This window comes from Grammomys surdaster, unplaced genomic scaffold, assembly GCF_004785775.1.
Source record: "Grammomys surdaster isolate TR1022 unplaced genomic scaffold, NIH_TR_1.0 145, whole genome shotgun sequence".
NCBI classification, from domain to species: domain Eukaryota; kingdom Metazoa; phylum Chordata; class Mammalia; order Rodentia; family Muridae; genus Grammomys; species Grammomys surdaster.
In genome coordinates, this window is record NW_021604603.1 from 5,196,906 (window position 1) to 5,221,257 (window position 24,352).

A 24,352-nucleotide genomic window follows, 5' to 3' on the forward strand; every position below is an offset into this window, starting at 1 on the left:
TGCCGCTCCGACTCTTCACTTTATCACCCGTCTCAGGCCTCCTGACCCACACCACACATCTGTCCCCAGCCTGGATGCTCCGGCTTCCCTGAGCTTCAGCTCAGTCATTTCCTCAGTTCCCCACCTACCCACCCTGTCAAGGTCCAGACGAGAGGGCAAGGCAGGCCTGTAGTCTCTATAGTCTTCAGGACTCCTGAGGGTGGCCTGCCCAGGGACAGCCTGTCAGAACTCCTGAGGGTGGGCTGCCCAGGGACAGCCTGTGAGGACTCCTGAGGGTGGCCTGCCCAGGGACAGCCTGTGAGGACTCCTGAGGGTGGCCTGCCCAGGGACAGCCTGTGAGGACTCCTGAGGGTGGCCTGCCCAGAGACAGCCTGTGAAGGCTTCTCACTGCTCCGTAGCTCTGCTCTCTTAGAGGCTCCTGGACTGCTGTGCTGGTTTCTTTAACCAGTGTCGTTGTTATTTAGTGGTTGAACCTGCTTTGCTTCCAAGTGAGCTCTGGTTTGAATAAAAGGTCCAAGGCCTAATATTAAGCACACTACTAGTTGGGTGGTGGTGGTGACTCACATCTTTAATCTTGAGATTTAATCTTGAGAGGCAGAGGTAGGAGGACCTCTGAGGCAAGAGTTCAAGGCCAGCCTGGTCTGTAGAGTGAGTTCCAGGACAGTCAGAGCTACACAGAAAAACCTGTCTCAAAAAGCCAAAAACCAAAAAAAAAAAGAAAAAAGAAAGAAAAAAAAGAGGAAGAGGAGGAAGAAGAGGCAGAGGAGGATGAAGGGGAAGAAGAGGAAGAGGAGGAAGAGGAAGGGGAAAAAGAAGAGGAAGAAGAAGAAAGAGGAGGAGGAGGAGGAAGAGGAGAAGAAGGAGGAAGAGGAGAAGAAACAGCAAGCAGCAAGCAGCTGCAGCTGCAGCCAGAAGAGAATGAAGGCACACTAGATTTTTTTCCCCTCTTGGCTTAGCCTCTACTCAGGGCTCCCTGCCACCTGCCTGGGGCTGCTGGGCACTATTGAATGGCACCTCTGGAGTTGGGCCACCAGGCAGGCAGCTGCACATCAGTTTCCATTCTGTTCTGTTCCTCTTGCCCCTTCTCTGAGTCCTAATCCACAGGTGAAGTCTGAATCCAGCTTCGTGTTCAAGGCTCTCCGGATCCTGGCCCATCCTCACTTTTCCAAACACATTGTCTACAGATTCTGTTCTGGTCTGCACCTGAGTCAGCAGGATTTCTCTGGAAATAGCCAGTTATAAATGTTTTAGGCTTTCCAAGGTCTTAGGGGGATGTTGTCTTCATAGTCATTGGTTAACCTACTACTGTGTTGAAGTCTTCCTGCTGTTCAATTCCCCACATCTACTGGGGGTTCACAGCAGGATGGACAGCGGCTCCATTAATGATTCCTCTGTCTCCTCTAGGTGCTGCCTTGCTACCACCATGCCGGAAGTGTAAGTTGTTTCCTTTGCATACAGGGCTCCTGGGAGGCTAGTCCTTCACCACAGACTTAAGCCTTATAGCTGAGGACAGCCTGGCTCACCCCTCTCCTAAGCTACTCTCAACAGAAGCGCCTGAGATAAGGATGAGCCTTAGTGCCTGGCCAGCTCTGACTGTTTCCTGAAAGTGTCCAGGACCTCCCTCAGCTGAGCAGAACTCATTCCCAAGAGGGAGTGTGTTTGGAGGACATGTTTGTTTGGCCTATGCTTCAGAGTTAGCTTGTCAATACTGATCAATGAACCGAACAGACTAGGCTACGACATCACATGGACATGACGGATGAATGGAGCTCTGGGACTACATGCCCAGCGATGGAAGCTTTTGCATTAATTGTGGCCTTCTGTCAAAGCTTACACTAGATTCCCCTACAACTTTGAATGACCAACATGTCCCAAAAGGAATGAGAAGTAGCCCAGAAGGTGGTTGAGTTTTTCCTCCTTGTTTGCTGAAACACTGAAGTGGTTCCCCTCTCCCATGGTTGGTGCCTTTCAGACATGTTGTTGTCACCTGTCCCCTCCCCGGAAGCAGATCTGCTTGGTTCTCTTGCTGCCCATGTCTTGTATTTTGTTCCCACTCACTCTATGTTCTTTCTGCTCTTTCTTCCGGTTCCTCCCATGATGGATGTTTAAAGCGAGGTGAGTGGTGTTTGGGGTTTCTCTACTGGTTAGTTCTTCTAACTGATGAAGATGGGGTGGGCTTGAGGAAGGGAGGAGACTGGGTCAAAGCCAAGATTGGAATGGGAATGACTGAGAAAACTCCCAGGAGAAGAGAAGCAAAGAATAGAGACGCCATGTGCACAGGTGCAGGGCTCCCAGGATGCCCCTCACATGTGGCTGGGACCGCAAGCAAAAGTTGTCCCCTCCACTTTCCTCAAAGCTCCTGTATCCCCGGGGGCTTCATTCTGCCTCTTATAAAGCTGATGCCATGCAAAAGTATATCTGAAAGGTGAAGGCTACGACTGAACACTGAGGAAGGAATGTAGGTGTGTCCTTGGGTTCCCCTTAGGACTGTGGTCACTCTGACTCTGGACACTCTGCAATCCAGATTTCTTCAGGCTGCAGAGAACACAGCCTGCTTGTGGTCCGGGGTGAGAGCTGAAGGAAAGTTGGTGTGCTGGCTCAAGTGGAGAGGTGATGTCACTGATAGAGGGGACACTTGGCCTGGAAAGTCTTAGTGAGAAGCAAATATAGCATTTTCCAGTGACCGTAGGAGTCCTTCAGTTTTGATGAGACTCCTATCCAAGTGAATCCCTGGGGACCACTGTTTAGATGAAGAGACCATGTATTCAGTGAGTGTTGAGAGAGAGAGAGAGAGAGAGAGAGGCAGGCCATTCTCCATGGAGTATCTGGGAGGGTGAACCCGGCGCTGTCATGGCCACAGTAACTGGCTGTTTCTCTCATTACCTGGAGTGTAGGCTTTCAAAGATAAAAAGATAAGGCACCGTGAGTAGACTGGGAGTCATGTGCTCAGTATGCTGAAGCTCACTCATTGCCTCTCCCAGTCACTCCCACAAAGCCTCACCATGTGTACCTGACACACTGCAGAAACAGACTGTAGCTGTGCTCTCCCAGGGCTGATCACACCTCAAATAGGCAGGCTGCTCAACAGGAGCAGCAAAGAGAAACCCAGGAGAGACTCAAGGGCTCTCAAACCTCATGAGCCCATTAGTCAGCAGTGAGGTGTCCCTGTTACCTTCACCATGCTGGGGGACACTGTCACAGAGCTAAGACATGAAACATCGTTTTTGATAGGTTCTTTCATGTCGCCTATGACCTTCCATGATGGCCTTCAACATGTGAGTCTTAGCTTCCAGACTGCTGAGGTTGCACATATGATCCACCATGCCTGGCCTTGGAGGAGACTTACTAAGAGTTGTTAAAGCATATCTATTTGGCCATCAAGAAGTTGCCTGCTCGTTTTGGCTAGAATACATAGCAGTGTCTTTTTGTATCCTAGAGATTTATGTGGGTGAAGGTGACGTGTGAAGTAGTTTTGACATCCACACAAACATACTTCACTTCTCTGGGACACATGCAGTATGTATCTCTGGCAGGAAAGAACATCCAGATGCAGCTGCATTATCACCTGGAGTCCTAAAGCCTACGTCTGTTTTAGGCTTCTCATGAAGGTTGCACATCTGTGCCCTCATTTGTTCTTGCGGGAGCTATGGACTGAGTACAGCTGTCAGTGTGCTCCTCCGCAGATGAGGAAGTTCCTGTGGGAGGCACTTCTGCAGTCTCCTGCAGGATCATATCAGCAGCAGAGTAAGGACTGGAAGGTGGGGCTTCAGCCCCTAGGTCAAAGTAGCAGTGTTCTCTCAACCTGACGGGTTCAGTCGCAAAGATGAGCTTTAAAGGCCCGAAAGTGAGCAGAGGATTCTGGGTAGTGATGAAGAATCCAGTTTTATAGCCTCTGCCTTACCACTGGCCTCTCTTTCTCATCCCCAGAGGAAATCCAAGATCACTGCCTCCCGTAAACTCATGCTGAAGGTGAGCCTGGTCCCATGTGAGCTGGAGGGGGCAGCTGTGCAGAATCTAAGGGATGCCGAGGGCAGGGGCAGCAAGGAGAGAGACCAAGAGTAAAGGAAGAAGCTCTGGCCAGTGCCAAAGCTGACGGGTGACCAGTGTTGTATCTTGCCCCTCCTGGGTACTTATGAGACAACAGGAACTAACCTGGGATGGGACTCCTTGGTGGAGGGAGCGGAAGAGATGTAGTTTATTTTGGTATGTTTCATTCTCTGGAGCTCCGTGGGACAAAAGGGAGGGAAAAGGGAGACTGTAGATAAACAAGCTCTGGGGCTAAGGAATGCCATGTGACCTACACAAGGCCTGGGGCAGCTCTGCCACACTGAACAATGGCCTCAGACCCAGCCTAGTCTAGGGCATCTTTCCCCTCAGTCTGAGATGGGTATGGATCATGAGGAACCAACCTTGGCTCAGTGGCTTTGTCCTTTTCAGAGCCTGATGCTAGCCAAGGCCAAGGAATGCTGGGAGCAGGAACATGAGGAGCGAGAGGCTGAGAAGGTGCGGTATCTCTCAGAGCGCATCCCTACGCTGCAGACCCGCGGTCTGTCCCTCAGCGCCCTTCAGGTAAGCCTGACAGGCTGGGCTGAGCTCCGTGCTTCATGTAAGGGGCCCTCGGTAGATCCTGAACTAACAAAGAGCTCTAACTTACAAGGTGCGACCACACCAGTCTCACAACTGCACATGAAGTGATGACATTTTACAGACTTGAGAGGGGACTTCCATCCCCAGAGAGGAGAATGGACTTAATTGGGTAGAACCAGGGACTGGCTTCCCATCAGGTGGTACTATGGTATTGTATGGCCTGGAAGATGGCAGGATTTCAGAAGGCCCATTCCTGCAAAGATTCGTCCCCCTTTTTAAGATGAGTCTTTTTTTTTTAATTTTAAAGATAATTTATTTCCATTTTGTGGGCATTTGTATTTTGCCTGCATGTGCGTCTGTGTGAAGGTGTCAGATCTTGGAGTTATAGACAGTTGTGAGCGTTCATGTGGTTGTTGGGATTTGAACCCTGGTCCTCTGGAAGAACAGCCAGTGCTCTGAAACCTCTGAGTCAGCTCTCCAGTCCCAACACTTTGCTGTTTTTTAAACTGTTAGTAGTTGTTTTAATGCCAGTGACTTCAGAGGAAAGATGAAAATATGTCCATGTCTCCCATGGCAGTAGCTATTTTACTTTTATAAAACTATTTTTTTTTTTAAGAAAATAACTGTGAGCCTGATGCAGAAGCATGTGCCTGTAATCCCAATACTCAGGGCTAGAGGTTGGAGGGTTGTGAATTAAAAACACTTTTTAATTAAAACAGTTTTATACAATGTATTTTGATCTGTTTTCCCTCCTCCAACTCGTCTCAGATTCTTCTCAACTCCCTGCCCACCTAACTTTTTGTTCTTTCTCTCAGAAAAAAAAAAAACAAAAACAAAAACAAAAAAAAAAACCAAACCAAACCAAAACAAAACAAAAAGCCCAAGGGCTGGAGAGATGGCTTAGCAACCGGTTAAGAGCACTGAGTGTTCTTCCAGAGGTCCTGAGTTCAATTCCCAGCAACCACTTAGTGGCTTACAACCATCTGTAAGGGGATCTGATTCCCTCTTCTGGTGTGCCTGAAGACAGTGTACTCATATAAATAAAGTAAATAAATCTTTAAAAAACAAACAAACAAACAAACAAACAAGAAAAACAACAAAAACCAAAAACATGAAAATTAAACCAGAAACAAGCAAGCAAGCAAGAAAATCAGGTTGGGTGTGGTGGTGTTCACCTTTAATTCCAGCACCCTGGAGGCAGAGGCAGGTGGATCTCTGTGAGTTCGAGACCAGCCTGGTCTACAGAGTGAGCCAGGAGAGAACTACACAGTGAGACCCTGGAGAGAGAGAGGTGGGGGTGGGATGGGGTGGGGGAACAATAAGACAAAAACAAAAATAAAAAAGCCAATCAAAACAGAAGAAACATGGAGACATGGAGTTTGTTTTGTGTTGGCTGTCTGCTCCCGGGCACGGAACTCCATAAACCCAGGGATACTCCATTGGAGAAAGCTGCTTTCCCCTTTCCCAGCAGTTACTATCTGCAGATAGCGCTTTGGTTAGGGGTGGGACTTTGTGTCCTTTGTGTCCTCTTCCCCTTCTCTGCGCTGGGATTTTGTCTGGTTTGAATCAGTGTGGGCCTTGTATGTCCTATGTCTATGAATTCATATGTGTGAAGATTATGAGTTTGTGCCTAGGAACCCTCAATGACAAGGCTTTCAGGACAGCCTGGGCTACATAGTGATACAACCTTAAAAAAAATTGTTAGAGACAGAAACCAAGCCATAGAGGAGAGGGAAAGCAAGGTTTATATTTTGAGTTGTTGCCTTAATAGTGACAACTTTGAAGCTAATGCAGAGGCTGCTCCTGTTGGGATTACAGCGCAGACAAAGCAATGGTCGTAGGGCTAAGCCTGCTCAGTGTACAGACAGAAAAGGGAGGCTGGACCCGGCGGCCCTTCCCCCTCTTCTCCACTCTCATACCATCTACTCCTCAGGACTTGTGCCGAGAGCTCCATGCCAAGGTGGAGGTGGTGGATGAGGAGCGCTATGATATTGAAGCCAAATGCCTCCACAACACGAGAGAGGTAAGCCCTGGAGGGGTCGGGATGAGACAGCCTGGGCTGGCTGGGGTGGGCATTGGCGTGGCCAGTGGGGCCTGGGAGGCAGCCTCTCAGCATGCAGCTCTAGTTTTCCACCCTAACACCATAGGCCTGGAGATGGGCAGGAAGGCGAGCAACACACGAAAAGAGCAAACTTCCTCCCCACCTGCCTCGTGAGCGCTTCAGAAGCTGCCGGCTTCCCTCACCCACACAAGTAATCAGATGTCTGTTAATGACATCTTATGTTTGCGAAGGGCTTTCAAGTGTGTTGAATCCTTTGATCCTCCCTACATGCCTGTGGGTGACATGGAGGCTATTACCTGACCCTGACAAATGAGGACATCACAAAGGCTAAGAACTTGCTTGGCTCAGGTCACAAAATGGGGGTCCCAGTATGTACGCTGCACTCTGGTTCCCGCTCCAGGACTCAGTCCTTCATCCTGGGGACCAGCCATGGGCTGCTTCTGAGCATTGATTGGCCCAAGGTGAGCGTGCACTTCCCTACTCTACACTGCTTGCCAGGATGCTGTGTGATGCCATTAGGCTCCGGTGAACTCCCTGGTAGACCCCACCCTGGGATTATCAGGGTGTAGGATTTAGGGCTCCTCTACCTGCTGTGTCAATCAAGGCTCAGCTGCTGTGCAGGCCCCCTGGGCAGGATTGAGTAGCAAGAGCAAAGATGGAGGAACAGAGAAAGCAGTTCACGCTCCACACAAGGCTTCCAAATGGGAGTAAAGGTTTTTTGGCTTTTCGTTTGTTCGAGGGTTGGTGATGGGGAGGGGTGAGGTTAACTAGTGGGCTTCATTAAAAGTTCATCTAGCACATTTAGCATATGTAGTATCCTTGGAAAAGGATAGGAGAATTTCAGCACCTCAGATGGTCTAACCTGGAGCCTAGAGGACTTGTAGGATGGTTCTAGCTGGAAGCCTGGTAGTTAGATCCTCAGGAAGAGAGCTCTAGGTCCAGCATTCCTGCCATCAAGCCTGGCTCCTTCGCTCCTACAGATCAAGGACCTGAAGCTGAAGGTGCTAGACCTCCGTGGGAAGTTCAAGCGTCCTCCCCTGCGCCGGGTCCGTGTCTCGGCCGATGCCATGCTCCGAGCCCTACTGGGCTCCAAGCACAAGGTGTCCATGGATCTGAGGGCCAACCTCAAGTCTGTGAAGAAAGAAGACACAGAAAAGGTGAGGGCCACTCTCCTCAGACTGAGGGGACTGACAGCCTACTGACCTTTACCTAACACTTCTCACACAGCCTTCCACGGCCTGAGGCTCTCTAGTCAGTGTGTGAATCAGGATATTCTAGAACCCCCTAGGAGGCCAGTGTCAGAAGAGAGAAGACTGTCTGCTTCCAGTCTGTGAGGACAATGGGGCACGAGAAAGGATGACTGGGAAATTCAAACTTGCTTCTCATACCAGTTAAGGGGCTACCATTCCCCCTGTCATGTCAGCTTCTCAGTGTGGTTCTAGGAACATGAGTGTATAGAAATTGGAGAACTGAGTTCAGTTACTTGCCTAGCAAACAACTACTTCAAGTTTGTTGGCCTCACAGAGTTTGTTGCCCTCATGTCCAGAGCTGACAGGCTGTGAGAACTCAGGCAAGAGAGCAATCTCTCTGGCCCAGGGAGCTTAATAAAGATAAAGATAAACAGGCCAGGTAGTATGCTGACAAAATTGAATGCAAGTTAAATGAAACAGGAGAGGCTTCTTGGAGGAGGTGACCTTGAACTGCAGGGTGTCACCCAGGAGGGTGGCATGGGGCTTAGAGGAGAGGTTGGCCTGTCATAACTGGGAACCAGCTTTGTGACCCCATGGCAGTTACCTAGAACCTCCCATCCACACAGCCTCAGTCTGTGCTCCTGTCTGGCCTACTCATTTTTTATCACGTGCTGGGCAGGGGCGTCAGGATTTCTTATCTCTCCGAGGAGGTAGATTTTCTCCCATCCACTTTCTCTTGAGCTTGGGGGATGGGGGGGGTTGCTTTGTTGCCCCTGTGGCCTGGTGAGATTCTGACATGTTTGTGGATTGCCCACAGGAGCGGCCAGTGGAGGTGGGAGACTGGAGGAAGAATGTGGAGGCCATGTCTGGCATGGAAGGTCGCAAGAAGATGTTCGATGCGGCCAAGTCCCCGACCTCCCAGTAGAGGTGCCTAGAGTCTTCTTCTTGGGGCCCCTCAGAGTCCCCAGGGCACTCAGAAGAGATGGGAGGCGAACCCAATGTACAGAACTCCTAGGGGTCAACTCTCTGGGGTTCACGCCTACTCCAGTACCTTCAGACACTGGGCAGAGCATGTCTAGGTCAGATCTCTTTTGTCCCCTCATCAATAAAACTTGGCTTGTATGTGACCAGTGGTCCTGGGACTGGCAGCATCTATGTGCTCCTGGTTGCAAATGACAGAACCATGGGGTTAGGGGACCCTAGAGGATCCTGAGATAGGCAAGTGTCTGAGAATACAAGGCTAGATGATCCCCAAGGTCCCTCCAGCTCTAACCTTCCAAGAATCTCAGGCCTTTCTTTCACTTGTCACTTGGTGATATCCTTTGCTTCCACACCCTCAAAGAAGCATCCCCAGTCACTGTTCCCAGGGAAACAGCATTTAAGAGAAATTCAACCCTCCCACCCTCCAGAGAAATAGCTGCAGGAACTGCCAGGAACTGCTGAAGCCCTGGAATTGGGCCATAAAAGCCCTGCTGTGGGCCCTAGGAGGGGCAGTGTAATAGCCAGGTCTACAGGCAGCACAGAGCCAACTTCTTCACAGAGCAGATGTCAGCTAGTGATAGGTGAGGGTTCACACACGAAGGGGAAGGGCTGAGGGTGCAAAGGTCAGCTGTGGGAGGGAACTGGTCTGGAAGATGGCCAGGACAGGCTGGAGGAAAGGTGCTGGAGGGAGAGGGAGCTTGGGCTTTGGACAGAGCTGCTAAGCCCCATGGGTGGTACTAGGGAGAAGCCCCAGGGACTATGGGGATTGTGTGTGCTGTGTGTCAATCAGGGTACCTAAACAGCACGCATCACTGGGATCTATCTGATAGCGTCTCCTCTTTTGTCCTGACAGGTCGGCTTTCTGTATGGCACTCTGGGTCATGCTTTGGCCTCCTTCCAGCCCCATTCACCTATCTTTCTGCCCATGCCTGGAGCATCCCTACGATGCCCTGCCTCCCTCCAGCCCGTGTGCCCACCTTTGGAGCCAGGATGAAGTAACACACAAAGGGGAAGACAGATGCCAGTGCCCGAGACCTCATCCCAGCAGTGTGGGCTTATGGTACCCACCGGGCATGCTGGGGTTATCCAGCCACCACAGGGGCCCTAGGCTGAGGATGGAGGCAGAGAGAACGCCTTCCCAGCAGCCCCGCATTGCTTCCCTCCGTTTTTGTTGCTACCTGCAGTGCTCCCAAGTTCTCCATTAAAAAATCCCGGTTCCCAATGGTTCCTGTAACTCTGTTGTTAGCGCTCAGGAGAAAGTAAAGATGAGGAGTGTGTGGAAAGCGATCTGAGGACTTCAGTCTCCAGGCAGAGGTGTTTAAGATCAGACTAGAAGGCTAGAGGTTTGGTGGCTGCTTACTACCATGCCCCCAAATGAATCTTCCTTCCAAGGCACAATGACATCACAGACTCTCATCACCCAAAGCCCACATCTCAGAGGACCACTGAGTCCTACCCTCAGACTCCAGCTGTCAGAGAGGAGTCCTGTTGAGTAACACACCACACCTGGTCTCCTTAGGCTCCACAAACACGGGCCAGCTGGTGCCTTCGCACGAACCTAACTGTTGTGGGTCAAGAGGTCAAGGTACTTACGTGCTCTCATCTGGTCTGCAGGGCCCAGGACATGAGTTTCTTTACACTCCTGTCTCTCAGGAGGGTCATACTGGAGTTCCACATCTGGCCACCAGGAGGCTTCCACCCTCAACTCTGGCCATGGCTGCTCAGGTCCTAAATCCTTGCTCCCTGCACCTCCAGATTACTTCCTCTCTTACTGGAGACATCAGAGGCAGAGGGAGGAGCATTTTCTGAGGCCACTGCATGGGACTTTCTGTCCTGTCCCAAAGGGCAGTAGTGTGTCAGGGACCCCAGTCTCCCCTGACACTCCTGTCAGAGTCAAACACCCTCAAGGCTCATTCTTCCTGCAAGGTGACCAGTCCACCCAATGGTCAGACATTTGGGCCAATTCCTTTTTCTATCTCATTAATATTTGGGCCCAAAACCTGAAAGGGATTTAAACCAGGAGATGGGATGGGGGCAGTCCTGTGTCTTCGAGTTGCACCCCCCCACACACCTTAAAGAAGCAGAGAGCAAAATTCAGGGCCAGATGGAACTTAGCTTTTTAGGGTGATGTCAATGGCAGTTCCTGAGCCATCTGGAAAGTGACTGGTCCCCAGGACTAGTCCCAGCAGAGGCTGAGTTGCCTAAGCAGACTCTTGTACCTGCCCCTGGAATTACCCCTCTCTACCCTCTGGTCTCCACACATTATCTGTCATGAATTCCAAAGGCTGGTGCAAAGTGCAGTGTTGGTACAGGTCTGGGGCAGGCCTGCTCAGCCTGCCTGTGGCAGTGGGGACAAGCATCTTGGGGTGCATTAGGAAAGGCAGCACCTAGCACAGGGTTTTTGCTACAAGCACGTTAGTAGAGTCAGAGGTGTGCAAAGAGCATGCCTACCACGCACACATGCCTGCGGTCATACATACACACACACACAGAGGAAGAGAGAGAGAGAGAGAGAGAGAGAGAGAGAGAGAGAGAGAGAGAGAGAGAGAGTGATGGGGAACCTGACAGGGCTGGTTCATGCCACAGAGCATAGGGTGAGGTTTCATGCCTGGGCAGCCAAGAAACCCACCCTTCCCTGCCTCACGGGCTCCTTCCTCCTAGCTGGCTGGGCTCCAAAGCATGTCCCAGTGTTTTGTCTCTCACCAGCCCTTTGATAGAACCTGGCCTTAAGTTCCTGAGGCAAAGCGCAGTCTGCCAGGAGACTGTTAACCTAGGGATTGGGGTCTCCACCCTGCCCTTGCAGAGGTGGATGACCAGCCCCAATCCTGACTCAAAGCAAACTTGGTATACAAGGGTTGCTGGGAGGTAGGGGTGGGGCCCTCAGCACACCCAAGCCTATGGCCCTCTGGGAAAGGGCAGAGGACCTGTGCAGAGAACTCTAGGAGGTCACCAGCCCCATTCTTCTGCTTCGATGCCCTGAGCCATCTCCTTGAGGATGGACTAGTGCTCAGATACCCACACTTATCTGGGGAAGGCTGAGCACGGCCAGGAGAAGGTAGGCTTCAGCACTGGAAGGACTCTGTGAAGGGCTCTTTGTGGTAGCCCAGGGCTGGGCCCGGGGTGGAACGTGTGGTGTTTGTAGAGTCTTGATTCTGCATGGAGGTCCACAGTCCACATGACTGGATCTAGCTATAAAACAGGAGCTAGCCTTGGGCCTCCATTGATTGGCAGCTCCCACACATAGCATGTGACCATGTGCCAGGCACTGCTTTAGATACTATAGTCGTTTAACCTTCACATCTGCCCTGTGAGACAGCACTATCACCATCCGTGCTATAGGGAAGTATGGAAGGACAACATTCTAGAGACTTCCCATAGTCACAAAGCAAGGAGTGAGGCTGAACTTAGCTGAGGAAGTCTGTCAGGGCCCAGACTCCCATTCACTATTGACAGTAATAACAATGACAAATGTACACGCCAAATGTTTTATCAGAATTTGTCACACATTCTCAGAAAAGCTTGGAGGTAGATCTCTAGGAACGGAGTCCGGGAGAGTTTAGGACACTAGGATGTAAGGGCCAGAGACGACAGCTGAGAGCTTCCCAGGGGACCCCACTTCCTTCTGCCATAGGGGCTACTTTTTTTCTAGAAAGTCTTGTTTCAACAGAGCCCAACTAGCTACTGATCAAGAGGTACCCCACTAGGGTCCTGTCTGTACACCAAGGAGTCCCTATATCCTCACCAAAGGGGAAGCCATTGTGAGAGAGGCAGGATAGATCCACAAAGGCACAGGTGAAGTATTCTTCAATGGTGGGATCTAGCTGAGGACAGAGGGGAAAATGTCTGCTGTGAACAAACCCACAACGGCTGTGTGGGCAAGCCTCTCTCTGCAGCTGAAGATGGCACGATGTCCCTCCCTCCTGGTTAGGACCGACCAGGGCAGGGTGCCACTTGCACCACCCTGCCTGTCTTAGAGTTCTCAGCTAGTGTCTTCCCCATCTCTTGTGAGGTGCCCTGTCCCCACTGGCCCCAAGGCCCCAAGCCCAGTGTTGTGTCTGAGTCTCAGCGACTGGTACACTCAGGGCAACCCTGTGCTCAAGAGCTTTTGGGGCTAAAGTGTCATTCTGAAGGAGGGGCCAAGTTAAACGTTAGCCACAATGGCCCCCCGCGAAGTGAGTCACACCCCCCACAGGGCTCCGGGCTGGGCAGCCATGGGGGCAGTTTTGTTCCAGGTGGGTGACCAAGCTACTGAAGTCTGGGACAGGTCTCTGGGACCAGGGCAGATGGCAGCTTCCTCTCCTGACCCCCTCAGGGTTCTCTTTCCTCAAAATGTTTGCCAGCCCACAGGGCCTGGACTGCAGGGAGAGACAGGGGAGGGGGTTCCTTACTCCCAGGGTATATATCCAAGCTGGCTTGTGGCCCCAGCCAGAGAGACCAAGGCACACAGCACTGGCACCGAGTGCTGCAGTCAGTCTTTGGAAGCATTCAGAAAGAGAGTGATTTACTCAAGGTTACAAAGGACTAGGACACAGGTCCCCTGTCTCCAGTCTACTCAGAAAACTGAACCAAGGAGAACATTGTGAGTCTGGACTCTGAGAAGCCTGCCTATCTCAGGACCCCACCTGATTCCAGTGCTAGCCTCCCTCACTGGTAGAGTCAGTACAGGTTGGGCAAGCCTTGCCCTTTGCTTTGGGTTCAGGGAAGGTATGCCTCCCCTGGGTGACAGGCAGGTGTTTCAACTTGAAGGCCTGGAGGGGAAACCCTGTGTATGCCATGGTTGCTTAGAGACAGAGTGAGCAGGGTTATGTGGTACACCACAGGGAGCTGGGTGTCACTGGTCAGTGGGGGTACACACACTGTGTGGCTTGGTGCCAGTGTTCCCAAAGGATGTCCTCTCAAATGGCTGTTTGTGACCCTAGCCCCTCTGCTGTGCTCTGCTGAAGAGCCAATGCCACAGATATTTGGGGATCCCACAGCTAAAAAAGAAACAGGGAAAGGGCTTTCCTTCATCCCAAAGCATACATGATTCCACGTTGTTATTTTAATATGAAAATAGCCTTTTGTGGGAATTGTTTCCTAATGTGTCTTTTTTTTTAACCCCCTAGACAGGGTGTCACTATGTATCCTTGGCTGTCCTGGAACTCACTCTATAGACCATGCTGGCCTGGAACTCAGCAGAGAGCCACTTTCCTCTGGCTCCTGAGTGCTGGGATTTAGACATGTGTGTGCTGCCATCACCACCACCACCAGGCCTGCTAATGTCTTTTAAGACAAGGTTTCCCTATAGTCTGAGCTGATGCTGTTGTAGGCATATACCACTCTGGCTACCAATGTTCTTATGTCACAAATTAAGGCAGTGGCGAGACCACTTCAACAATCAGATTTTAAGAATATTTAAGAAATATTGCTAGTTGTTAAAACTAAAAGCCAGGGGACCACTGGCTTGGGGTCCTTAGGATGTGGGCATTGTTGCTGCCTCCTCCTTCTTCTTTTTCCCCCTTTTTTCCAACAGTGTCAAAGGCCAGTACTGAATAGTGCAGATAGAAAATGGGGCCAGAACTGAAATGTCAGAGTGTCCAGGACAGCTTGTTGGGACTGGGGATCCCCCAGATTTCCATTCTAGCCTCCCTGGAAAAGATGCCCTATGAGTCTTGTGTTTTGGGGGACTCCAGAGCCTGCCTATCTATTGTGGGTTGCCTCAGAACCTCAAGAGAGGGAAGAAGAGGGGTGACCTCCGACTCATCTTTGGCTGGGAAATGTCAGAAGACCTCTCCCCTTGGTCAGAAGCTTCCCAGTCACAACAGGCTCTGCCTTGGTGGATTTTCCTTGTGGAAGTGTGATTGTCACATTTAAACATATGTGCAAATAAAGAATTATAAAGTAAGCACCCATGTATGGAGAGTTTATATCTTTGTGTTGCTGTGGCTTAAACCCTTTGGCATGCATGCAAGCTCTTACTGAACTACACTCCTCAGCTCCCAACCACTCATTTTCAGAACTAGGATATCATGAAATACTTTGAAACCCTTCCCCACCCCCCTTAACACTGCATTCCTCTCCATAAAGGTGAATAAACTTGGTCTTCAATATTGTGCTCACGAGAGTCTCCCTTCTCCAAGATTTGGCTTTCCACAATCTCAGTAAACTCTGACCCAAAGATGCTAAATGAGAAAAAAAATCCCAGGAATAAGCAACTTGTCCATTGAAAGGCACACGCTTTTCTGAGTAGTGTAACCAACTCTTGTGTCATCCTACCCAGTACCTGAATCATCTCTTGTCCTGTGTATCCATGTGGTGTAGCTTCTGTCTGCTAACCACGTGGCTATCTCTGTCCCCAGATAGGCTGTGTGATATCACAGTTCTTCTTTTAAAGTCATTCCCATTTTTTCAATGGCCCCAAAGTACAAATGTCCTGTAGCTGGCAATTGTATCACAGTGTGTGATTATAATTGTGTCTCCATCACCTCTTCCCCCTGTATTTTGGGCTGGCCTGGAACTCACTATGTAGCTTAGGCTGGCCTCTAGTCCTTGGCAATCCTTCTTCCTTCTGCCTCCCATGTCAGGGATCATAGGCATAGACCTCCTCACTCATTCTGTCTCACTAGGCTTTGTTTGTTTTCTGTGTACGTGATTGAATCCAGGGGTTTATAAGTGCTAAGCGTACACGTCATCACTGATCGCCACCATCCGCCCTGTATTCTTAGCTACTGGTACTGTGACTACATTATAAATCAAGCTTTGTCTTAAGCACATATAGGAAAACTATCACAGGTATGGCTGGTATTGTCTGTGATTTCAGGCATTCCTTAAAGGGCTGCTATATAACTCTCTGGTTCTCTGTGTACATTTCTACACGTTTATGAATTCCTTATCTGCATGTTGCTGAGATCTGCACCTCCCTCCAAGCTTTATAAAAATGCATGCATTTTGCTTTTTCTCTTTCAACACTGGCTCAAAATCTGCAGCATGTCCATTTTCACTGCCAAGAAATGATGAAAGGGTGAGGGTACCATCCTCTCTTCACCCTCCTAGGCTTCTGCTTCCTCTCAGTGCTTCTTCAGATGTTCATGGGCCCCTCTTCTGATGTTCATGTCCACGAGGTTTCCTGTTCAGTAATGCAATTGCTGGAGAAGAACATAGTCACGTTGACAGCCATACCCTTCACAAGCCACCTGCGACTCTGACAAGTGTGGAGGCGCCATCCCTCATTGGTTTGTTTGGTTTTGTTTTTCCTGATACCAGAGACCAGAGGTCCTAAGTGCCTAGAACCCTATGAATATCAGTTTTACCATCACCCTGACTCCCAATGTCAGCTTCAATAGGATGGAGGTTCTTCCCAAATTAGTGTGGTCCTCCAAACTGCTACTGAGCACAAGTGTGCTCAGCAAAGTGTTGAGGCGACTCTGAGATTCGTTTTCAGTGTCTGGAAAGCCAGGACACAGATGCAGATTCCAACTCTATGTTGCTGAAAACTCTCTCCCTCCTCTTCCCCACTCAACCCCTGCCTATGGGGCACACAGTGCCAACTCCTCTCCTGAGCTCCCTCCCTGACAGCCAATGATCTACTGGACAGCTCTTTTTAAGACTTTTAATTCACATGGGTGTTGAGTGCAGCTGCCGGCTTGACCATACGGAGGCCCATTTGGAGGCAGCTCCTCAAGTGGAGAATCATCAGGTCAAAATGTCAAGAAACCTTCTATTGGTCTCTGGTCAACTTCCTCCCTAAGAGCTCTGTAATCCTTGTCCCCTGTCCTGAATCCCTGACTCTGGAATCTTTGTCCTGAATCCCAGTCCCTCTCACATCAGGCTGAGAGGCGTTCATGAGCCATGTCAATCACTTTTGGGCCCACAGTTCAGCTTTCCAAAGCTCTTGCTAACCCCACCACCTGTTCAGTGTTACCTTTGATTATGCATCCCCCCTCCTTCCTTTCCTTTATAAATTACAAAAATAGTCCCCTTGGCGCGGTGTGGTGGCTCCTGCTTTTAATTCCAGCATTCCCAGCCTTCAGGAGGCTGAGGCAGGTGGATCTCTAGACTCTGACTTCCCATCCCGTGTACTGGACAGCACCCTGGCCTTCCATGAACAGCGCCCGCAACAGCTACTGATTCCATTTCTGATCTTTCAAGGAAGATACAATTTCCCATCCAGGCACCTGACCTTACGCACTCAGTCAGGAAGTAGGTTCCCGAGCATAAAGCGGCTGGTGCTGCGCTCACCCACGGGTCCCCACGGGTGGTACTCGAATTGCCTCAGATTATTGCAATATTAATCTGAATTACGTATGGGCCCTCTTCCTGGGAAAGCAAAACTGCTTTTCCATGGCAGAGTTATACACCCTGCCCCTTTAGCCCATTGTTGGGTATCAAGGAGCCAGGACCGTGCTTTTGGCGCATATGGTTTTTCATAGCGGTGTCCACTCTACGTTGGCGGGTTTGAGTTTGTCTCAGCTCCTTTTAGGAGAGGCTGGTCTTCTCACGCAGTGCCTGCTTATCTAAGCCGACTCTTCGAGGTAGTTTCTGATCCTTGGGGTGTTTTCTAGGAGCCCCTCACTTCTCCACCGCTGCTGGCACTCTACACCCAAGATTACGGTACCTGATCTAACTTTTTCTCCTCGGCTTTCAGCTCTTGGGTTTCTGCCGGCTAAGTCGATTTCCAGGCAGCGAGCTCAGCCTGACCCCGATCTTTGGGTTCCGCCCCACTCCCCGACTCCCTGGCACTCTGGACCGCGACTCCCAGGGAAGACGCGGGCCGGCGCCGAGCTGGTCCAACTGGTTCTGAGCAGGAAGTCTCCCGCCCTCGCCCCGGGCAGCAGAGCAACCCCGCGCTAGCCCCGGCTTGGGTGCAGCCCGCAGCTCCGTGCGATCGTCCCGCAGAGCGGCCGCGCGGGAGACCCGCCCCGGCGGAGATCAGCGCGGCTTTGTCTGGGACGCCCACACCTCAGAGGCCGCTCCCGGGGCCGGCGAATGGGAGAGCGGCAGCGCGGGGCCGAGCCGGGCTGAGATAAGCGGCCATGTGACCCTACCTGGCGCGGGGAGGGGCCGCAGGTGAGCGGCGGAGCAGGGAGCTCGGCACGCGGCGGCCGTGGGGCTCGGCAGCATGTCGGTCAGCAGAAAGGACTGGTCCGCTCTGTCCAGGTAAGTGCGGCCACCGGGGCCGGATGGCCCGGGGTTGGGGGTAAGCTGCGCCCCCTTCGGATCTCCCCTCCCGGACATGGGCCTGCTTCCCCGACGAAATGAGATCCTGGTCTTGTTGCTCTTCAGTGGGGACAGAAACCAAACTCTGGTTCCCTCAGGTGACAGAGTGGGTGGTCTTCTTGATCCTCAGCTTCCTGTTCCTTAAGTCTTAACGAGTAGGCTTAGGGCAAGGCTTGTCCGCAGCCTGGACAGCCCAGGGTGCCACTGTCTGTGAGGGCAAGGGAACATTTTAGGGGGCTGGGCAAGTTCAAGAGTTACCCCAAGACTTACTGAGCGGACCCTGAGTTTTTGCGCCTCTGTTAAGGGTTTTAGAGTGGGTCTGGGAAGTGTCCTTTAGCCCCACCTTATGGAGTCAACAGAACCAGGGTGTGTGAATAGGATCAGAGGAAGAGAAAGCAGCACCCTCCCTTCCCAACATCCCAAAGAGAGGCTCAAATTCTGAGCACAACATTTGGAGTGGGATCTAACCGTCACTTGGAGGCAAGATGGTATCCTAGATTGTGCTACAATCTGTGTTTGTGAATCTCAATGGGTCAGAGACTATATTTGCCATTTCTGCCTGCTGGATAGTCTATCCAGGGTCAGAGAAGCCCAAGGTGGGGTGGGAATCTAGGAGGCCGCCCCTCTCTTTGTGCCTCCTCTTGGAGCTGCCCCTCCCTCGCCAGAAGTGTTGGAATGAGCATCCTTCCTTCCAGTTCCTTTCACTGAATCTCTAACTTGGAATGCATCCTTTGTCCTAAAGGTAACAGAGGCTGCTGCCGAAGCCCTGTTCTTTCTATTCCTCAGGCTCCAGTTAGGATAAAATTGGCCTTTTGGCTTCTCTCAAGTGGGCTTTCGGTCTTCAGGTCTTTTGTGGGGTCAGAGCTATGTTTGCAGGTGCAGCCCAGCATGGGTACCACCGCCTATCAAGGCATCTCTCACACTGAGAGCTGCTGCCCCTCAGGACCTCCCTGAGGGCTTCAGGGTCTTTCAGTCTCAGTCTGTCACAGAAGCCCATCATTTGGTTTGAGGACTTCCTCCTCAGGGCCTTAGGACACTTCTCTGAAGTATGGCTGTCCCTCAGCCTCAGTGCAGAGAGGCCCATCGTATTTAGAGAAGGGGAAAGATAAGTTCCAAGGAGGGTGAGAGCCAGTGCTCTGGAAAGGGAGCCCACGCTGCCTTAGAGGTCAGACACACCCCAGGGAAGGTATGTGCTGAGGGTGGAGCCGGTGCGGGGGCAAGGCCTTGGACTCTGTCTGTGGGTCAGTGTGCATGGGGTTGGTGCGGGAGTGCCTTTGTTTCTGGGTGTGGACACATGCATGCCTGTGAATGTGTGTTCAAATACATGTTGTGTAGCCTCTGTGTGGGGGAGCATGTTTACGGCCTGTGTAGAGATGAGATGTTCATGGGTGGCTGGGTTTGCTCCCAGGATGCTCCATTTAAACGGTTGTTGAAGACTTTAGTTCTGTGTATGGTTAAAAATACAAAATGGACCCTACTTCCTCAGAAGTGCCCAGATTGATAAGGGTGTTTGTGATTTTTTTTTTTGTCTAAAAGCCTGGCTGTGGTATGTGTGTGTGTTTGTGTGTGTGTGTGTGTGTGTGTGTGTGTGTGTAGGGGATTTGTCTGGGAGCACTAGGACTTTTAGTGGGAATGAGGTCTGATAGTAAGTAGCTTGTCCACTGCTCAGTTGGGCATAGACTCACATGGCTGCAGGGGTGGGGCCAAGCTCCCACAGGATGTCCAGGCTAAGTGGTAGTGAAGCCCTGGGGAGCCAGTCCTGCTACCATAGGACCTAGCCTGGCCTCCCTGCCCAGGCCCAGCCTTCATGGAACCCCGTGGGCAGTTGTAGCTGCTGCCAGCAGTCTCCCTGACGAGGCACCTGGAGCACAGGACCGCTCCTGCTCCACTCTCTTCGTGAGCAACAAGCCTCAGCGGGCCAAAGGAAAGGGCTGTGAGTCACCATCAACCAAGCCTTCCGAGCTAGGGAGGCCTGTGCTGAGGGCGTGACAACGGTGGACTCAACTAGAGCCAAGGCAGAGATATGGTGAGCCTGTGCTCTCTGTCCTCAGCTGTGAGGTTCAGAAGCTGCAGGCCTGGGATGGGGCAGCATGGAGCTGCTTGCCCTGGTCAGCCGTGTCCTTTCCTCCATGTGCTGACCTGGTGACCAGTGAGGATATGCCAGCCTGTCTGTGGGGGGTGATGGGTGGACCTCAGAGCCCTGGGACTAAGTGGCCACTGGTTAATCATTTCCTTGCTTGGCCCTTAAACAGCTCCCTCCCCACCCCTGCTCCCTACCCCTCCACCCCACCTCCCCATACCCTGCTTCTCTGGATTCTCCTGATACCTTTCTTTAGACAGTCTGGGGCAGAAGGGACTTCGGACCACCCAAGGATTCTCCTGATACCTTTCTTTAGACAGTCTGGGGCAGAAGGGACTTTGGACCACCCACCAAAGCCCCTCAGTGTGTGGAAGGGGAGCCTGAGGCCTGCTCATGAGCTAGACTGCCCCAAAATTACAGCCACATCTTGTGTCCTTCCACTGTTCTCCCCTTTCCCATGTCCAGCTCTTTGAACCCCAGGACCCACTGAATGCTTCTGGGACATCTTCACGGTCCCTCTAGCTACTTGTCAGCCCTGTAACAGGTCTCTTTGTGACCACTAGGGGAAACAGGTTCCATTCTTAAGTATAACAGGGCAGTTATGTCTTTAGTCATCCGCGAGAAAGGGTGGAGTTGGTGAATCAGGACTGGGGAGGAACAGCAGCCTCACCTGGAGGCAGACAGGGAAGTGTGTCCCCCAGTGAAGGCCAGGAGATGGAGAAAAGGGTGTGGAGGGGTGTGACTAGTGAGCTGCTTGGCTGGGCTTCAGTGTCACCTTCCAAATCCCGGGGCTGCATTAGGGCCTGTGGGACCCACATAGGGCATGGCTCTAGGGCTCCGTGGTCACTGGCTTTCCCCAAATCTCTGTTCTCCCAGCTGCCCTCTGAGCTTGATTGCCCCTTTGCTCCGGCTTAGGCTCCCTTTTTCCTTCTGAATGCTCAGCTGTCCTACTCTGGTTTAGGACCAGCACTCATGCCCTGACCAGGACGCTAAGGCATTTTTTTTTCCTGGCCCCTGGTGTTCGGGTTAGGGCACAGGCTTTGAGAGGGTACAGATGGAAGCTCTCGGTTCCTTCTTTTCTGTAGCTGTGCATTCTCCAGAAAGTTATGAGCTCCTCAAAGCCTCAGGTTTCTCAAATTTGAGTTGGGTAGCATCACCTTGCTCAGAGATTAACATCAGTGGTATCTGTGAAGTACTTAGACCAGCCTTTGGGGCTGCAGTAGGCACTGACACCTTACTGCTCGCCCATTCGCCTTCGTTCTTCTACTTTTTGATTTGTTTTTCGCCATATTTGAATTTCAAGCCCTGTTTTAAATCCCCAATAATTGATTTATTACTAGGATTTCAGGAACCGACCTTTGTCCTTCCTTCTCCTCCACGTCGGTTCATTTCTTCCTTTAGAGGCCAATAATCTTCACTTATGAGAGATAACATTCTCTCCCTGTTGCTGGGTGTCAGGAGTTGAAGGTAGCCCTGTGATTTCTGAGGAGCAGGGGTTGGTGACCACATTGCCCTTCATGAGTATTGGGGTCTTGGAGACACTGACAGCTGGCCCTGACTTCTGGAGCCAGCTCTCACCCAACCTGGTCATGAGTCATGTTTGAGGAGTCAGGCTGATGGCACAGCACAAAGGGCTCCAGTTGAGGGCAAACAAAGCCCCTGCTTCCCCCAAGGCAATGAGCAGCATCTGAGAACCGTGTTGCTCATGGTCAAGGAATCCTGGAGGCTCCAGCCTAGCCCTGCTGGGTGTGGGTGGGGAATGTTCACTCTCCTCTGGATATGGGCCCTCTCTGGAGGGTAGACATTATTCCTGATCCAGGACAGGGGCAGGGAGTATGCATGCAGAGTGGGAGAAGGAGCAGTGTCCTTATTTGCAAGCCAGAAGTTGGCAGAGGAGAGTGGGACATCAGACCCCCTGGCTAGGAGACTGTAGGTTCATGTGCACTGTGGGGATGAACAAAGGAGTGGTCTGTAAAATATACAAAGATCACAGGGCTCATGTGAAGGCCCAGGGGACTCCTATTTAAGATCCATGGTCAAGGACAAAGGGAAAAAAATCCCTGGTCTCCTTTCATTTGCATGGAGGTGGAATACAACTGTGACCGAGATGACTGGGAGAATTGATGTTACCGTCATAATGGTTGAATTGGGATATTCCAGAAAGTTCTCTTCTAAGGTCGCTCCTTTCCTTGGTGTGATGAGCAGACACACCCTTCCTTAGGTAGACAGGGATAGATTGGCTTCAGGGGCTCCGACTGGCTTCCTCTTTGTATTCTTCTGCATCAAGTTGGTTTGCTTCCTCAGGAGAGGAGAGTCTTGTGTTCTGATAGTGACATTCACACCTGCTCTCCCACATCTGTTGACACTTGCTGTGTGCTGGTCACCATGTGAGATACCAGAGGTCTCCACAGCCCGCTGCTCTGTCCTTTTTCTCCTTAGTAGTTCCTCTGCATGCTGTCCCTAGCCTACCATCTTCCCCTGAGCATCTAGCTCTTACACCAGGGCTTGCACTCACAACCTCCTCTTGAGACCCTGTGTCACCAGATATGATACCATTGGCTCCTCCTCTTGAACAAAGTCTATACATCCAAGTCTTTCTCTCCTATGGGCTGGGTTCTGGGTTTGTTTCCTTGCTTATTATGTGACTTGCCTAGCCTCAAAAGAGACATATGTTATTTTCTTTCTGTTGTATTTTAGCTCCCAGAATCATGCCCAGCCTGTAGGCCTCAGACAGCATTTGGTTAGAGAATGTTGGCTGTATAGATGTGAGACTTAGCCTGGGAAAGTAATTGTCTTTTTCAGCAGTGAAGAGGTACAGGGAGTGACTTGCCCAAAAGCAAGGTGACTAGAAACCAGGTCGCAGACACCAGAGGCCCACCCATGCATTTTAGATGCAATTCAGTTGTATACAAATTGTGAGTTTTGCAATAGCGTATAGGAAATAATTACAATGATGGAGGTAGCCACCTTCCTCCTGCGGTTTTGATTTCTGTCTCTTGCTGACACCCAGAAGTTTTTTTGTTTTGTTTTTTTTTTTTTTTTAGAAAAACATAACTGACTAGGCCACTTTAAAAAGACTCTTACTCCCCTTTCTGAGAAACCTCATAAGCGGAATAAATAAGTATGGCTAATAAACTATAACTTAAGTCCAACCTTACTGTAATAGATATGTAAGTAAGGTTCCCTTTGGTGAATGTTTTGTCTCTATTTCCTTCTTTCAGCTGCAAGCCAACACAGCATGCCTTTAAAGAGTTGCCTCTTCAGGGACAGAATTCTAAGAGAAAGAAATATGTAACGCCTACTCCCCTTAATACCCAAACGTGGTTACAGACTAGGGCTGCCGTTCTTAGAGCTGTTGAGTGGTTATGTGTTGTTTGGGTGGAGGGAAGGTGAGTCTTGGTAGGGCAGGTGGATTAAGATGGTGAGAAGGGCCGATGCGTGGGCTGATTGGATTGCCTGGTGGCTGGTTGACTGCATGAATGGATTACTGGGAGGTTGTGTGACTACCTGAAAGTGTCTAGTTAGTCCCACAAATGCAAGATCACAGGAAAGGAAAGCATGTGTAGAGTATGTAGAGTCCTCTTGCTGCTCCAGGCAAGTAGGAGACAGCTTTAAAAGTTGAGAGAGGCCCTGAGAAGGGAAAGTCTACTGTGGATCTCTCTCGGTCTGATTTTGGAGTCTACCCTTTCCCTACCATCAGTGGCTAAGGATTCTATATGGGATGAGCAACTCTGAGGGAACTCCTCAGTTATTGTCTGTGGAGGACTAAGAAGAGAGATCGCATTGTCAAGGTCACCTTCCCCTGTTCCCATCATCCAGAGATGTTCTCTTCCCACAGTAAAATCCAGCACACACAGCGGTTCTCAATTAGGGGTACTGTAACTCCAAGGGGCTATTTGGTAATGCTGGGAAGTGTATTTGCTTGTCACAGTGGGGAGGGAGCTGCTGGCATCTAAGGCTGCTGCTTAGTACTTATAGTCCAGGGCAGCTCCTCACAAGGGATTATCTGGCTAAAATGTCAGTGCAACCAGGAGAAACTCTGATCTAACTAGATCCCTGCAAGCTGTGCAGACGGGAGCTGCATTGAAAAATTAGGTTGTCTAGTAGCCATGTCAAAGAAGTAAAGGGAAAAATTAAATAATATGTTTCAATTGCTTTAATAGATCCAAAAGTGATCATTTCAACATGGAATCAATATACAATCAATCAGTCCTTCCTTCCTTCCTTCCTTCCTTCCTTCCTTCCTTCCTTCCTTCC

The 24,352-nt window shown here is 50.8% G+C and overlaps 2 protein-coding genes across 2 annotated transcripts in view; both read left to right on the forward strand.

The window, feature by feature from the left end:
• Positions 1-10,044, forward strand: part of Tnni1 (troponin I1, slow skeletal type) — an 11,470-nt gene extending 1,426 nt beyond the window's left edge. The window contains exons 2-9 of the mRNA XM_028764735.1: positions 1,405-1,434; positions 2,112-2,115; positions 3,928-3,969; positions 4,438-4,569; positions 6,521-6,610; positions 7,630-7,806; positions 8,657-8,766; positions 9,674-10,044. Of these exons, the coding sequence (XP_028620568.1) occupies positions 1,424-1,434; positions 2,112-2,115; positions 3,928-3,969; positions 4,438-4,569; positions 6,521-6,610; positions 7,630-7,806; positions 8,657-8,764 (564 nt within the window). The 5' untranslated portion in view covers positions 1,405-1,423 and the 3' untranslated portion in view covers positions 8,765-8,766; positions 9,674-10,044. The remainder of the gene's footprint in view (positions 1-1,404; positions 1,435-2,111; positions 2,116-3,927; positions 3,970-4,437; positions 4,570-6,520; positions 6,611-7,629; positions 7,807-8,656; positions 8,767-9,673) is intronic.
• Positions 10,045-17,536: 7,492 nt separating this feature from the next.
• Lad1 (ladinin 1) overlaps positions 17,537-24,352 on the forward strand; it is a 14,852-nt gene continuing 8,036 nt past the window's right edge. Inside the window, exon 1 of the mRNA XM_028764762.1 lies at positions 17,537-17,955. Within this exon, the coding sequence (XP_028620595.1) occupies positions 17,918-17,955 (38 nt within the window). The 5' untranslated portion in view covers positions 17,537-17,917. The remainder of the gene's footprint in view (positions 17,956-24,352) is intronic.